The sequence below is a fragment of the Arvicanthis niloticus genome, chromosome 1 (assembly GCF_011762505.2).
Source record: "Arvicanthis niloticus isolate mArvNil1 chromosome 1, mArvNil1.pat.X, whole genome shotgun sequence".
Taxonomy (NCBI): domain Eukaryota; kingdom Metazoa; phylum Chordata; class Mammalia; order Rodentia; family Muridae; genus Arvicanthis; species Arvicanthis niloticus.
Window position 1 is genome coordinate 143,598,826 of NC_047658.1, and position 15,928 is coordinate 143,614,753.

The 15,928-nt window shown below is 42.3% G+C and overlaps 1 protein-coding gene across 2 annotated transcripts in view; it reads left to right on the forward strand.

Moving 5' to 3' along the window:
• Tnks2 (tankyrase 2) overlaps positions 1 to 3,889 on the forward strand; it is a 56,708-nt gene extending 52,819 nt beyond the window's left edge. For both annotated transcript variants that reach the window (XM_034498795.2, XM_034498803.2), the window contains 2 exons: positions 754 to 910; positions 1,695 to 3,889. In XM_034498795.2, coding sequence (XP_034354686.1) covers positions 754 to 910; positions 1,695 to 1,757 — 220 coding nt within the window. In that variant the 3' untranslated portion in view covers positions 1,758 to 3,889. The remainder of the gene's footprint in view (positions 1 to 753; positions 911 to 1,694) is intronic.
• Positions 3,890 to 15,928: the final 12,039 nt, after the last annotated feature.

Consider the following 15,928-nt stretch of genomic DNA (forward strand, 5'->3'; position numbering starts at 1 on the left):
GTTTACCAGAGGATCTGAATGGGCCAGCATGATTCTGAGCACTTGATTTGTTTAATACAACTTCCTTTTGATTACTTGGTTCTCCATAAAGAATGCTAAGGAGAGCCAGGAAGATAGTGTGCAACTACTACTGCCTGGTTATGTTGACAGAAGAGAGGGGACCTAGACAGCACACCTAAACCCTATCTCCAGCAGGAGGAAACAGCCAGGCGTGGTGGAACATGCCTTTAGTCCCAGTACTCTTCCTCCCTATCTTGTCTCTGTCTGTCTCTCCCATGCACGAACCTGGTGTGCAGGGGTTTGGGGAGTGTGGAGACACACTGTCCAAGGCTGTCTTGGAACTCAGTGTGTCGCCCAAGCTGGCCTCAAACATGAAGTGATCCTCCTGCCTTGGCCTCCTGAGTGCTAGGATTCACTATGCCCAACTTGTTTTATTCTTAATGTCTTTTATTTTCCCAGTAAGTTTAGGCTTGTGTATTATATTAGGAAATCCCTTCTGGGTATGAATTACTACCATTTCTGTTTTGAGTCACAAATCTGTACTATTTGGGGGGCTACAGAGTTTCAAATTCTATAAATTGAATACTTAAATTTTACTTGTCTTCTGTGGCTAAGATTATTAGTAATAAGCAATGTTCTTATATTTCCCCTAAGCTATTATTGTCTGGAAATATGTTATGAACGTAAAGCTTTGATGTTCTGGGTTTCTGTGTCATCTGTTTTCAGGGTGAAATTTCCCTTTTCATGTTTTAGGCAGCTGCTCTTTTGTCGAGTGACCTTAGGAAAGTCTTTCCTGCAGTTCAGCGCAATGAAAATGGCTCATTCTCCTCCTGGCCATCACTCGGTCACTGGCCGGCCCAGTGTAAATGGCCTAGCATTAGCTGAATATGTTATTTACAGAGGAGAACAGGTAATTCACTTATATTTGTTCGTCTTTGACAGTACATGGCTCTTACATGGACAGGACGTGTTGCCTTAACTAAATTTGGGTGGGTAGGGATTGGGGTAATTTCAGGCTTGAAAGTTTACAAATAACATGTTTATCATAAGATTTTCAAAATCAGACTGGAGAGATGTTCATTGGTCAAGAGCACTAGATGTTCTTCCAGATTACCCAGGTTAAATTCCCAACACCCACACGCAGCTCACAGCTCTCTGTAACTCCAGTTCCAGGGGATCTAATACCCTCATACAGACATGCATGTAGGGAAAACATCGATGTGCATAAACTATAAATAAATAAATAAATAAATAAATCATCTTAAAGAATATTTTCAAAATCAGAAAAGAACCATTGATATATCTAACCTATTCAATTTTTTAGTCAATACTGGATCTTTCTTTCTTTTTTTTTTTTTCTGTAAAACATAGCAATGCTGTGTAATTTTTTTTTTCCTTCAGTAATTGACAAAGACCTAATAAAAAGCGAGTGTAAGTTAGCATTCTAAGTCAAAGTAGTTGGCAGAATTCCTTCAGTTACTGACAACAGACAAACTTGTATTTAAATCTCACCTGCCTGCTAATGAGGGTTTGAAGAGAACTGGAAGGTGGGAGTCAAGCAGGGAAGAGTTAGAGAAATGTCCTAGGTAGTTGCGGTATACAGGGCTCAAGGGGAGGAATGCTTATTCAAGGGCGTCTTTTAACACCCACTAAAACACACTTGCCAATATTTGAACTAATCTTTTCTTTTCCAGGCTTACCCTGAATATCTAATTACTTACCAGATTGTAAGGCCTGAAGGTATGGTTGATGGCTGAAACCAGTTTCCCCAAACATCATGTCCTGAAGCAGCTGATAGCCTCTGAAGTTTCACTCCTTGGCGGGAAAAAAATTCATCCTGATTACAGGCCTGTGGCAAAACGATAAAATGTGAAAGAAGCCTAACATTGTGACTTGATGAAGCTTTAACAGTGTACAGTGTTTCTGAGTGTTCCCTGTTCTCAGCACTTTAACAGATGCCATTCCAGGTTCAACTGGGCTTGTCTGTCCTAAATTATAAACAGTTAACTTGAATCTTTTATACGTCATGCATTTGATTCTAACAAAAATGGTAATCCCTCAACAGAACTCATTTTACTAATCAGTACTGTGTTCTTTAAAACACAGCATTTACACTGAATACAGTTTCACTTGTAAAATGTAAATAAGAGCTTTTGTACTAGCCCAATATTTATTTACATTGCTTTGTACTATAAACTGTTCTAGAGCTGCAGCGGTTTACAGAGTATTTTCATATGTGTTGCTCATCTGTGTTTCATCTGTCATCACCTGAGTGATCGCTACGTTTGATTCCAGAGGCTGCTCGGTTGCTAATAGAGAGTTAGTGGGTGAAATATTGACTTACCAAATTTAATTTGCTGATGGGAGCATTTCTCTATCAATAGAAATCTTTCTCATTTAAGAATTTTACGAATACTCTGGGAATTTAATTGGTGATGCCTTTGTGTCTACAAGGCACACATTCCAGAGAGCTCTGTGTGAAGTGATGGGGGACTTGTGTCTAGAGAAGCTTTTCAATGGCCTTAAACTCTGGGTCTTGCTTTAGAGTGGACTCTGATGTTCTCAACATCAGAGCAGAGCTCCCTCCAGGTTTTGAAGATGCTAAGCCCCAGCTTTTGAACACTTAGTGCTCCAATCGTGAACTGTAAGTGGAAGTTACATTTCAGACTTGGGAAGGCAATCATGGATAATTTCCCAGTCAGATCTAATTACCTTAAATCTAAAATGAAGACATAGCAAGTCGGAGTGGATAAATTTTTTTTATTTTAAGTTTTTCTTGATCTTATGGTTATATTTATAGCCAGTGTATTTATCATGAGTAAACACAATGTAAAACCATAGATGTGAGTGTATGTGTCTGTGGGTAGCCTCTAGAATGGGCAAGCCCAGTGCTTCCTCCTTCTGTCAAGGCATTCTGCCCAGTTGGAAAAACATTGTCACGGGCTTAAATTCAGTATGGCAGCTGTGGAAGAGATTACTTTCCATGAAAGGCCATTTTACTATTCTCTAATGTATCTCTAATGTAAGCCTTACACTTAGCGTCTTGCATTGCAGAGAAGGCCTGCCTTACTGCATGGCAGTAAGAGTACACTCAGAAGTACATTCAGAAATCAAGGAGAGATTTTTATCCACTTAAGTTTTTGTAAATGAAGATGTCCTCTTCACTCTCTGTATCACTTTATCTTTGTTTTACATTTTATTTGTTCTCTTAATTTTACCTGGTCCTTTATAGAAACATGTACATAAAGTTGCTCGGAAATTAAGTTTCCCATCCTATGAGTTAAGAGAGGTGTGTGTCTGTAGTTGTTCCTAAGATGTGAATTGTGGTCAAGGGTTAAGAGGTCAAATCCTGACCTGGAAATGCTTTTATACAGCTCTCTGCTAACTACAGATATCATCCTAAAATCATTTCTTGAGCATAAAAGGAGTATGCCAAATTTTATATAAAACTTTCAGGTTCTGTAAGCTTCTGGGTTTTATAGTTATGGTAATGAAATTCATGGGATTTGTATTTACGAACTTCTCAGAGTTTGGCCTATGTTACTCTGTGTGGATCTGGAGTTGTTTTTCATGTAAAATCATGGTCTGGTTATAAGCTGTGTTACTTCCTAACCCATTGCTTATGTGTGTTTCCACTGTGGTCAGTATGCTGGCATGGCAATGTTTATTGGGAGCTGGGAGTTTGGGGGTGTGGTTTAGTGCTTTGCATGAAATATCTTACTTTATAATGATGGAATTGCTTTTTATTTTGCCTTGTGATTTTTTTTTTTTGAAGTGAAATTTAATTTGTGTGTATGTGTGTGTAGTATTCTGCCCATCTGAGTGTCTACTTGTATCACATTCCATGCCCTCACTTAATTCTTAATAAACTGTTTACTTGTTTTCTGGGTAGCATGGTAATTCATTGAGATTACAGTAAATCGTAATTGCAAGAGAACAGTGTAGTGTTGAGTCTACAATTGTGACAGGGTGCAGCATAAATGTAAAATGTTGAGTGTTGTGGCCATACTTGCTCAGATGATTCATGATGAAGGTAAGATGTGTTTGGGTGTCTACACCATCCAGTATGACTTTGGTAGTCCTTAAAATTCATTCATGAAAATCAGTCTGCTTAACTTACAAAGAGAAATATATTTTTGTTTTCTATGTCATAAAAACATTCTTGTTAAGTTTCCAAATTCCAGTTAGTCGTATTTTTTTTCTCTAAAAGGAAAAAAAGTAGTGTATTTTATATTTCCATATGCTAATGACTTGTATGTAATTAGCCCTCAGTGTTCCATAAGAAGAGAGTGATGGTACAAGTATCCCTAAGTCTCACTTTTGAAGTCTATATAAGCTGCTTTACCTTCTTGCTTCTTTGAAGATGATACTGAAGTGTTTGCTTGCTGTTTGCTGAGCGTGCATGCCCATGTATGATGTGATCCAATTGTTTTCAGGTTGAGGCAAGAAAACATGCAAATAAACTTCCCAAAGCTCTTAACAATTAGTTCTCTTGACTGTGCCTTTACCTCCCATCTTAGCATTTCATTGCTGTGATCAAACAGTATGATCATAGCAACTCTTATAAAGGAGCACATTTCATTGGGTCTGGCATCATGGTTTCAGAGGTCCATTACCCTCATGATGAGAAACATGGCAACATGCAGGCAGACATGCTATAGGAGCTAAGAGCTCATGCTAGGTAGGCAGCAAGGAGAGACTGTCCCACTGGGCATGACTTGAGCATATATGAGACATCAAATCCTGCCTCCACAGTGACATACTTCCTTCAAGGCCACACCTACTCTGGCTAGGTTACACCTGCTAATAGTACTACTCCCTATGGGCCAGGTGTTCAAACACTTGAGTCTTTGAGGGCCATTCCTATTCAAACCGCCACACTACCTGTCCTGTCCAGACTGCAGTGGTTCCCTGTTGAGGGTAATATTTAAAACGGTCCCCAGCGTGGGATGTCTATGCTGGCTGTGGTGTGGCTTTGCTTAGCACAATGCTTGGCTGAGCCCAGACCATCCCGCCATCCATGTGGTACCCAGTAGAAATGAGTCTCTTAATGCTTAAATATTATCCAATATTTATATATTAGGAAATGCTCAATTAGCAAGATGCCCACGCAATTAGAGTTGTTACCCAATATCTAACCTTTAATAAAATTTGTTACTGGGGACTGTTCTTGATGCATCTGTAGTTCTCCATGGCTGCTACCTCTCTCCTCCTCTTCTCCTTTCTCTTTGCTTCTCCCACATTAGCTCCACCCCAATCTCCATGCTTATTCCAAATAATGTACTAGCAGCAGCAGGAAACTATCCTGCTACAGTTCCCATCACCAGAACTGTTAGAATGAGAGTGCTGCCTTTCACTATCTCCCTGTATACACCCTGTGTTTCCTGGCTGACAGGGGTTGTGGCCTGAAGAAGTTACATCTTCTATTACTATTACATGTCTTCTCCATTTAGGCACTTACTCATAGTTGTCATTCCCATAACACAGATATGCAGGGAGCCCCCAGAATGGGGTACCAGCATATATCATAGAGCAGTCTACACTAAAGTGAGGTCTACTAATGGACTTTTAAATTTCCTTTATAAAATTACTAGGAATTGTAATTTGAACCAGGTGTGGTGGTACACACCTTTAATCCCAGCACCAAGGAGGCAGGTGGATTTCTGAGTTCAAGGCCAGCCTGGTCTACAAAATAAGTTCTAGGAAAGACACATACTGTATCTTGAAAAACAAAAAGAAGTACTTTGAAATGTTTAAGAGCCGGGTGGTGGTGGCGCACTTGGGAGGCAGAGGCAGGCAGATTTCTGAGTTCGAGGCCGCCCTGGTCTACAGAGTGAGTTCCAGGACAGCCAGGGCTACACAGAGAAACCCTGTCTCGAAACCCCTCCCCCCCCCCAAAAAAAAAAAAGAAAAAAAAGAAATGTTTAAGAGCCAGCAAGCATCTGGATGAGAGTGAAAGCTGATCTCTGGAATCCACATGGTGGAAGGAAAGAGACTGACTGGAGTTGCTGTCTTCCACGTGTGCGTGCAGATGTGCATCCATCCCCATCACATGTTTACATGGATTGGATATTTTGACCCAGGCTGCTCAAATTCAATCATACCTCAGCGTCCTTGATGCTAAGATTACCTATGCCAAGCAAATGGTATTCCAGCATACATGCAGGCAATACACTGTATGCATAAAAAAACCAAAGCTCTGAGAAACTAAAAGGCAGCTCAACCTTTCATTGCCCTCAGAACAGAGGGGAACACTGACACAAGGTAGCAAGAGTACAGCACTCAATATTACCAGTGGTGATTTGTCATTAAGTTTCGAGAGAAACTCAAGGTTGTTAACAGGGATTGATACTGCTCAACCTATACTATAACCAGGAGTTATGTGGGGCGGGAGCCATGGCAACTGCTGGGAGCTGATCGACTTTGAGAAGGAGAAGAGTAAGGGAGACAGTCCTGTCTCACCCAGGCCCTGATCATGCAATGGTATGTTATTTCATTACACATTACTTAGCACCATGAGCTTTGCAAATAGATGCTGAGGATTTGAACTCAAGTTCTCATGTTGTAAGCAAGCACCACTGGGCCATCTTCACAGCCTATTCATTCCTTCTAAAGCCTGCTCACCATTATATGGAGGGAGCAATTGCTAGTTAAAGACACTACAGCAGTAACAACATATCAAGGTTACAACTAGCAATAGAAGTAAACCAGTTCTCTTAAGAGGTTGACTACCAAAAAACAGTAATATTTGGGACTGGAGAGATAGCTCAGTGGTTAAGAGCACTGGCTGCTCTTCCAGAGGTCCTGAGTTCAATTCCCAGCAACCACAGGGTGGCTCACAACCACCTGTAATGGGATCTGATGCCCTCTTTTGGTGTGTCTGAAGATGGTGCAGTGTACTCTATAACATATATGAAATAAATCTTTTTTTAAAAAGTAGTATCAAGAAGCCAAGAATAAGAGATGATGGAGTAACTCCTCTATAAAATAGGTATCTGTGTTAACACCCCACAAGGTTCAGGGATTGTGAACAGAAAAGGAGGGTGTATGAAAGATTCGAAATAGCCATGAGAGCTATGTCTGTAGCAAAGCTATTCACTGGTTGTGGTGGGGCTGTTGCACACATAACTGCTCAGATCAGACCAACAGAAACCCGAGCATGAATGGAAGAGGGGATTATGAAGCCCTTCCCCTATCTGGGCAAATGATGGCTGGGGGCAAAGGAGGAGTCACCTTTAACAATCCTCTTTTAGCTTTAATACTCTTCCTTTAATATTTCAGGTTCCAGTAGGTGACCAATGCCTGGGCACTAAGTGAACTCTGGGTATTAGTACATGGGAAGGAAGAGTGGGAGTAGGGGAATCACTGGGAGAGGAAGGGATAGTGGGATGGATTGGATCCAGACGTACATGTGTGAATATTAAATTTTTTAAAAATAATACCAATCATGGTTATCAAATCCGCCCAGTTTTATCTATTTTATTATACCCAACTCATATACCACTAGTCAGATAATCCCATCTGTTAGAAATTAAGTCCATTTTCAGATGGGCTCAAGAATTAAACTCAAAGCCCATGACTGAGCAGTAGAGTCCTTTCTGACCCCCAACCCATGTTTTCAGAAACTTGCCCTAAGTGTACTATGGTCTTGGCATCTGGGAGAAAGCGACTGACTATCCCACTGAGATGCAGGATTGGTAGCTATCTCTGTGTCTCAGCACATGCTGTGGCTCTAAAGGAACCCGTATTTCTTCCTCACCCTGGCCAGTTCACAGATTGGCCACAAGAGTTCTCTAATCTTAAGACAGAAACCCACTTCACCTTCCCTTCCAAGAGAGAAATATGTACCTAGGCCAGAAAAATGGACCTGGACTTAAGGATGCTTGTGAGCCACCATGTGGTTGCTGGAAACTGAACCCGGGTCCTCTGGAAGGGCAGCCGGTGCTCTTAACTACTGAGCCAATTCTCCATCACCACTACCACTATCCCCCACCCCTCTCACAGGCACACCTATATTTTAAACTAACCCAGGGAGGATTGGGGAGGAATCAGGATGAACCTGTAATGGAAAAGCTTATAGCAATTCCTAGTAATAGACTGTTTCTATTCTGACTACTGGACAAAAGGCTGAATCTGGGCATAAGTGACCTGGCTGCTGGCTAATGGATTTGTATATAAAAAGGCTAGCATGTTCCGATGGAAGTGAATGTACTCTATTTGTTATTTATAGGTTGGGATTAAACTAATCCAATCAGAGTTTGTGCTGTTGATTGAGAGTAAGATAGATCCATCTGCATGCGAAGAATTGTGAATGAGCAGATCCATGGCTCAGTGGGCAGGAAGGGCCCAGGGGAGACCACCCGTCCACATAATCAGACGTTCACATTTCCCACTGTTCTGTTCCATTGTGTCCAAATGTGAGAAGCTGCTCTCCAGTCCTCCTGTACAAAGCTCTTTATTGGACTTTACTGAGGCATGATCCCAGCTGCTTCACCCCAACTGCCAGCCTCTGAAGGGGTTTGGCTTGATGGTGTCTGGCTGTGTTGCCCCCAAGGAGATTTATGGCCTGTGAAAGATAGTCACATTAACACGCTGAGCATTCCTGGTAGGATTAGAGGCCCGCATTTGCATGCTGTTCTGACATACCACAGGATCTTTTCCCAGCCTTGCCAGTGGAGTTTGAGGAGGGTAATTAAAAGAAGCTGGTCACATACCCCTGTCCCAGCTGGGCCAGGCAAAGGGTCACTATGGATTTCCAGAGACATTATTTGGGATTTAACACTTTTTAATTGCTGTACCTCCCAGACTGAAATGGTAAGCCTCCCCTTCTGGAGCTGAATGAGGGCGTCTGACTCCATGGGAGAAAAGAGCCAGCCCTTCTGTGTGGAGTGGATGTATCCCTCCAGCTACAAGAGGAGTCTGGAGGTGCCTCCAAAGACAAAGGCTTAAGTCATACAAATTACTGGTGTTAACAGCAAAGTGTATTCACTGTAGAAGAAGGCAAATAAGAGGAAAAGTATAACAGAGTTTTAAAAAAAAAATCAGTATCAATTCCATTTTGTGAAAATACCCTATGTTTAGCAAGCTGTGTATTTGCAAGTTGTTTCTTTTAGTGAATGTTTATTTGCTTATACATATGAGTACTCTATTTGCATGTGCACCTGCATGACAGAAGAGGGCATCGGGTCCCATTACAGATGGTTGTGAGCTACACCATGTAGTTGCTGGGAAATGAACTCAGGACCTCTGGAAAAGCAGCCAGTGCTCTTAACCATGGAGCCATCTCTCCAGCCCATGGAAGCTGTTTTCTATGCGCTGGACAGGTAGTTTGGCTTCTGTGCATTTTGGGTTTGTGTGCTTAGGATCAAACGACATAAGCACTCTACCACAGAACAGTGTCTCAGTCTGCTGGTCTTGTTTTCGAAAAGCTAAATCATAGTGTTCATCCAGAAGAGTCTTAAGCTTATGTCACATGCATTGTCTCATGTTACTGTCTGTCCAGTATTTACTTTATCTTCTTTTGTATGCATGTGTGTGTGTGTGTGTGTGTGTGTGTGTGTATGCAAGCATGTATGCAGTGATAACATTTGTGGAGGCTGAGGACAGTCTCAGGCTGTATGTCTCACTTTCCTTGTTAGAGACAGGGCCTCTTTTCTGTTTTTCAGCTGCATAGACCAGGCTAGCTGGCCCTAGACAGGCTAGCTGGCCCTTCAGCTTCCAGGGATACTTGTCTTCAGGGATACCTCACACACACACCATGCCTCCAGCTCTTATGTTAGTTCTAGGAATCCAAACTCAGATCCTCATATGTATGTGAAAAATGCTTTTCTCTACTGAACCATCTCCCTAACCCATCACTATAGTTTGTGTTGAAAGGAAGGACCACTAACTGAAGAATCCGATTATAATATTGAGAAATAAAAGTTAACATTCCAGTGTACAGCAAGCAATGACTGTCATGGTAGAGGATGACTGTATGTTATGTGTGTGTATCTGTACATACAACACATATGTATCCAGAATTTCATGGAACCTCTGAAAAAAGGAAGTGAAGCCAGTACCCAGCATGATTGTTCAAATGGTAAGGTGCCTTCCATGTTCTCCAGGACTCTTTCTACAAGGTGGACCATCCTTTTCATGTTCCTTTGCACGTACAGCTTTGAGTCGCTTAGTTTCATGTCAGTGTACTTGATGTGTTTATAAAAAGATAAAGAGAGTCTGTTCTGTGGGTGTGTGGAGAGGTATGGGGGAGGGGATGTCTCAGCAGGCCCGTGCTGAGGCATCTCTTCCTCCTGAGGGACCAGCCACACACTGGTATAGTATAGAATAGAGTTTATTCAGGGCATGGGGAGGGGAGTTAAGAGGGTAGTAGAGGCAGAGAGAGAGTAGAGAAGTAGAGGCCGGCCACGAGCACGTGGAAAGGGGGGAAGGGGGTGAAGGGACAGAGGGATCAAGAGAGGAGGGGGCAAGCAGCCCCTTTTATAGTGGGCCAGGCCTACCTGGCTGTTGCCAGGTAACTGTGGGGGTGGAGTTTAGACAGAATGCTAACAGTATTACTTACTACCACTGGATACTTTTAAAGGACATACTTGCTTTTTATTTTCAGGGTTAGATTGTTTCTGGTATGAAATCTGTTTCAATATACTTGAACTATACTACTGAATCTGGACTTAGAAAATGAATTTAATTGAAGAAGACTGTGGTCCAGGAATCAATCATTATCCTGTCCAATAGGAAGTTGCCTGATACCCACTGTAGAAAGGAGTTCTCAAGGCTGGCTGCCATTAGAACCAGCACCTATAAACCTACCTCTAGGCATAAGGGGAGTTAAGACAAGAAGAGTACCTACCTTGACTTCAGAGCCAGCCTGAGCTGCAGTATTAGACCCTCCCTCCTCCCAGCCCCCCCCCACACACACACACACACAAGTTGACTAAGGAGTTTAAAGAACACTTCCTGGGCTTCCTGGGTTTAACCTCCAGAAATTCTGGTTATCTTTTAAATTCGGACTTAGAAATTCTAGTTAGCATCCAGTCTCAATTTCTCACAAGTAATTGCTTATGAAGCTACCCCAAAACAAGGCTACTTGCTCCATGTAGACAGGAAGGAACCACGCCAGTCTGGCTAATGACTGTTCCCAACATCTGGCCTGATGCTAGGGACATTTTTTATTAAGCAAATGTAATAATATCATTGAAGCTCGGTGATTCAGAGCCTAAATGACAGTCTAGTCCAGTGGTTCTCAACCTTCCTAATACAGAGACCCTTTAATACAGTTCTTTCTTTCTTTCTTTCTTTCTTTCTTTCTTTCTTTCTTTCTTTCTTTCTTTCTTTCTTTCTTTCTTTCTTTCTTTCTTTCTTTCTTTCTTGTTTTTGTAGACAGGGTTTCTCTGTATAGCCCTGGCTGTCCTGGAACTCACTCTGTAGACCAGGCTGGCCTCGAACTCAGAAATCCACCTGCCTCTGCCTCCCAAGTGCTGGGATCAAAGGTGTGTGCCACCACTGCCCGGCTAATACAGTTCTCATATTGTGACCCCCCCATCCATAAAATTATTTTTATTGCTACTTCGTAACTGTAATTTTTCTATTGTTATGAATTCTGGTGCAAATATCTTTGGAGATAGTGTTTGTCAAAGGTCTTAAAGACACATAAGTTGAGAACCGTTGATTTAGTTAGATTATCTACTGGGTACGGGGGAACTGAAGGTTCTTGGTTCTATTTCCATCAAGTTTGAAAGTAAATAATGGAGACAGATGAACAAACCCTTGTTGAGCAGCCAGGATCGTAACAAAGTTTGGGGCAGTCCTCGTTGGGCAGATCCCTTGGGAAGGCACTTACTTATCTCTTCAAGGACTCTGGGAGTCCTTACATACATACATACAGCTGTATGTAAATTCACAGATACATCTATCTCAATGGCTGTAATTCATCAAGTACCATTGATTGTCCTTGATAGACATGTCTATTGGCAATCGGTTTCATTTATCCTAATCTTTTTAAAATTACATTTTATTTGTGTATTTATCTGCATGTCTCATGTGTCACAGTAAACACCTTTACCCATTACACCATCCTGTTAGCACCTTTTAATCATAATTACTAATATTAACTCTCAAACTACACACTACCCTTCAGTTTTTTTGGTTTGTTTTTTTTTAATCTTTTTTTTAAAGATTTATTTATTATTTTATGTATATAAGCACATTGTCACTGACACACAAGAAGAGGGCACTGGATCCAATTACAGATGGCTGTGAGCTACCATGTGGCTGCTGGGAATTGGACTCAGGACTTTGAAAGATCAGTCAGTGCTTTTAACCCCTGAGCCATCTCTCCAGTCCCCAGTTTTTTGGGGGTTTTTTGTTGTTGTTGTTGTTGTTGTTTTGTGTTGTTTTGTTTGGTTTTGGTCTTGAGACATGGTTTCTCTATATAGCCCTGACTGTCCTAGAACTCGATCTATAGTCCAGCTGTTTCGTAATGTGTTTGGTATAAAGGAGAAGAAAGCCAAAGTGTGATTTTTATGTTTGCTTTTAAATACCGGTTAATTTTTGACTAGATATTGCATTTATACAGCTTAAAATATTAACACCAGGCAGTGGTGGCTCACGCCTTTAATCCCAGCACTTGGGAGGCAGAGGCACATGGATTTCTGAGTTTGAGGCCAGCCTGGTCTACAGAGTGAGTTCCAGGACAGCCAGGACTACACAGAGAAACCCTGTCTCGAAAAACCAAAAAAAAAAAAATATTAAAGTACAAAAAGGTATTCAATAGAGTCTCCTGCTCCTATTCCCCATTGTTCTCATATTAAATTAAATCTGTGTGTGTGTGTGTGTGTGTGTGCCTGTGTGTGTGCATGTGTGTGTGTGTGTTTGCATGTGCACATATATGTCCCTAGGGATCAATTCCAGAGAATCTATTCATAATCAAATACATATGAACTTCTTTTATCTCTTCTTTTAAAACATAAAGTAATCTGCAAGACATCTTGTGGTTTTCCTCCCAACAATACATCTCCAACATGTATCTATTCTACATTAGTGTTAACTCGATCAAAAGGAGGATTAAGTTTGGGGGATGCTGGAACTAGAACCCAGAGCCTTACACATGCAAGTACTCTACTTCCAGGCTATACCCCCAGCCTCTTTTAAATTTTTCCTCCCATCTGCCTAATCATATAATCACAGGCCAAGGGTTGAAAGAACTTCTGGAGGTCACATCTGTTTCTATGATCCAATTGAGAACAGCTGGTTGTATGCATTGCTGTCTTTGGACCATGACACAGGAGGATGAAAAATGTTTCCTGGAGGTCAAAAATTGGAACCTCACACATGCCCTGTGATCCCAGTCAAAGTCCTTATGCAGGACTTGCACTTGCAAGTCTCCTATATTGTGTGAGTGTGTGTATATGTGTGTGAGTCTATGCATATGTATGGAAACCAGAACTGTCTTCCTCTGTCTCCCTCCAACTTATTTTTTGAGACAGTCTGTTCACTGAGTCTGGAACCCACAGATTGGCTTGGATGAGCTGGCCAGGAGTCTCTAGGAATCTACAAGTCTTCACCACTCAGCACTGAGGTTGTAGACCCAGACTGTCTTGTTAGCTTTTCAGAGTGTTTAGGCCCTCTTTGTGGGTTCTGGTGGTCTGAGATTAGGTCCTGGTGCTTCAATAGCAAGCAAAGAACTGGCTGAAGAATCTTCCCAGGACCAGATTCCGTTCCTTTGTCTCAGTAACCGCCACCACCACACCCCTACCATTCCCCAACTTTCTGAGACAAGGTTTCACTACCTAGCTCTAGTTGGCTTAGAACTTACTACGTAGACCAAGCTTTGGGTTCACTGAGAGTCAAACTCACAGGTGCATGTGCCTCTGTCTCCACCAAGCCCTGCAACCCCAATTTTTGTTGTACATCAAAGGCTTTTTTAAAAAATACAGGTACCAGACTCTCAGCATTCCATTTTCACTGTGGTGTGACAAATGCTGTGAATTTTAAGAAATCCTCAAGTGTTTTATTCATTTATTTTGTTTTAAAGACTTGTTTATTTTATGTATATGAGTACACTTCAGACACACCAGAAAAGGGCATTGGATTTCATTACAGATGGTTGTGAGCCACCATGTGGTTGCTGGGAGTTGAACTTAGAAACTCTGGAAGAGCAGTCAGTGCTCTTAACCACGGAGCCATCTCTCCAGCCTTCCCCCCCCCCAATTGTTTTATGACCACAATGTTGAGAGACCACTGGCCTAGCTTCTATACTTTCTTCTATTTTTCTAGATTTATTTTGTTTATATGCATGAGTGCCTGTCTGGTGCTCTTGAAGGCCCGAGAAGAGGGTCAGATCCCCTGAAACTGGAGTTAACAGGTGCTTGTGAACCCTGCCTCATGTGGGTGATAATTTTCAGCCAGGGTCCTCTGTGAGAACAAGTGCTCTTAACTGATGAGCCATCTCTCCAGCCCCCACTCCCCTCTTTTTAGACAGAGTCTCCCTATATATTGATAGCTGGCTTTGAACTCACAAAAATCTGCCTGCCTCTGTGGCAGAAATTTCCCTGCCCAATCTATTTGCAGTGGGAGGTCTATTTTTGAACAGGAAAAAGGGAGGCGAAGTTAAGGGTGGCAGAGAGACAGGGAGTCAGAGAGATTCGGGGAGAGAGCAAGCGAGCAAGGCGAAAATGGCTTTGGACCTGGACCCACATGGCATCAAGTAAATAGGTAGGTATGAAATCTAAAGGTTAGGGTAATTGGGTAACCTTCTAAATTGCGTGGGCATCTTGTGTATTGAGATTTTATTGATATTTATATATAAATCCATTGGTTAACTTTAAGCATCTAGAGTTTTGATTTACTGGGTTACTGGAAGGTGGATCCACCGACAACCGGGTGGTTATGGCTGTGAAGGAACTAGCAGCTCCAGGGACAAGCGAACTGGAGCTGAAAGCACAGCGACCAGTCTCTAGGGGTAAGCTAGAGAGAGTAGCCTGGCGGAACCAGCTTGGGAGCTTCGGCCCTGCTGGAAAGCTTGCTGAGACAAAATGGGCTTAGTGTAGGAACATGGCCGATAAGTTGGGAGCCAGCAGGATGACCTCCTTTTGAATATCTCCTGCTTCATGCCTCTGCCACCCAGACTGCTGAGATTAAAGGTATGTGTGCAAGTGTTTGTCTACATGTGTATATGCACAACATACGTGCCTGGTGCCCTGGAAGGCCAAAAGGCATGGGATCCCCTGGAACTGGAGTTATAGATTGTTTAGAACCAATATGTTTGTTGCGGTCTGCCCTCCCCCCCTCCGTCCCTCCCCCCCCCTCCCCCATAGCTGTAGCCATTTTGTTCCATGCCTGCCAGCTGTTTCCTATTGTTGTAACATGCCTGCCAATCACTGACACAGAAAAATAACTTGACTCAGAGCAGGATCATGCTGACCACATACCCTGTCATGTTCTGTATGGGGTTTGTTAAGCTTAAGAGATCCCACAAAGCTTTACATAGGACCGACCCATCAAGTTCAAGGTCAGCATGAACTTCATTCTAAAATGGCTTGAGTCAGGGTTGACCACGGGGCAGCACTTGCTGCACCTGCGTATCAGCTCATTGTGGGGTGTGTGTGTGTGTGTGTGTGTGTGTGTTTTCTCTATAAGATGACAGAGAAAGATCTTTGGTGTCATAGCTTCAGATCCCAAAGTCTGAGCTATGTCCCTGATCTGATCAGTATTAGGGTGTGTGTTCAATAAGCCATCCCTGTCTGACTGAGATCAGTGTTCATGTGGTTTGTGGAGCAACTCATGGACCCCAAACAAACGTCTGTCCTCTGCAAGAGCAACAAATGTTCTTAACCACTGAGCCATCTCTCCTGTCCCAGTGTCTTAAGTTTTCATAAGGAACTGTGCAGGGTTCCCCACATCCAAAACCTTGATTCCTGAAGGCTTCTCT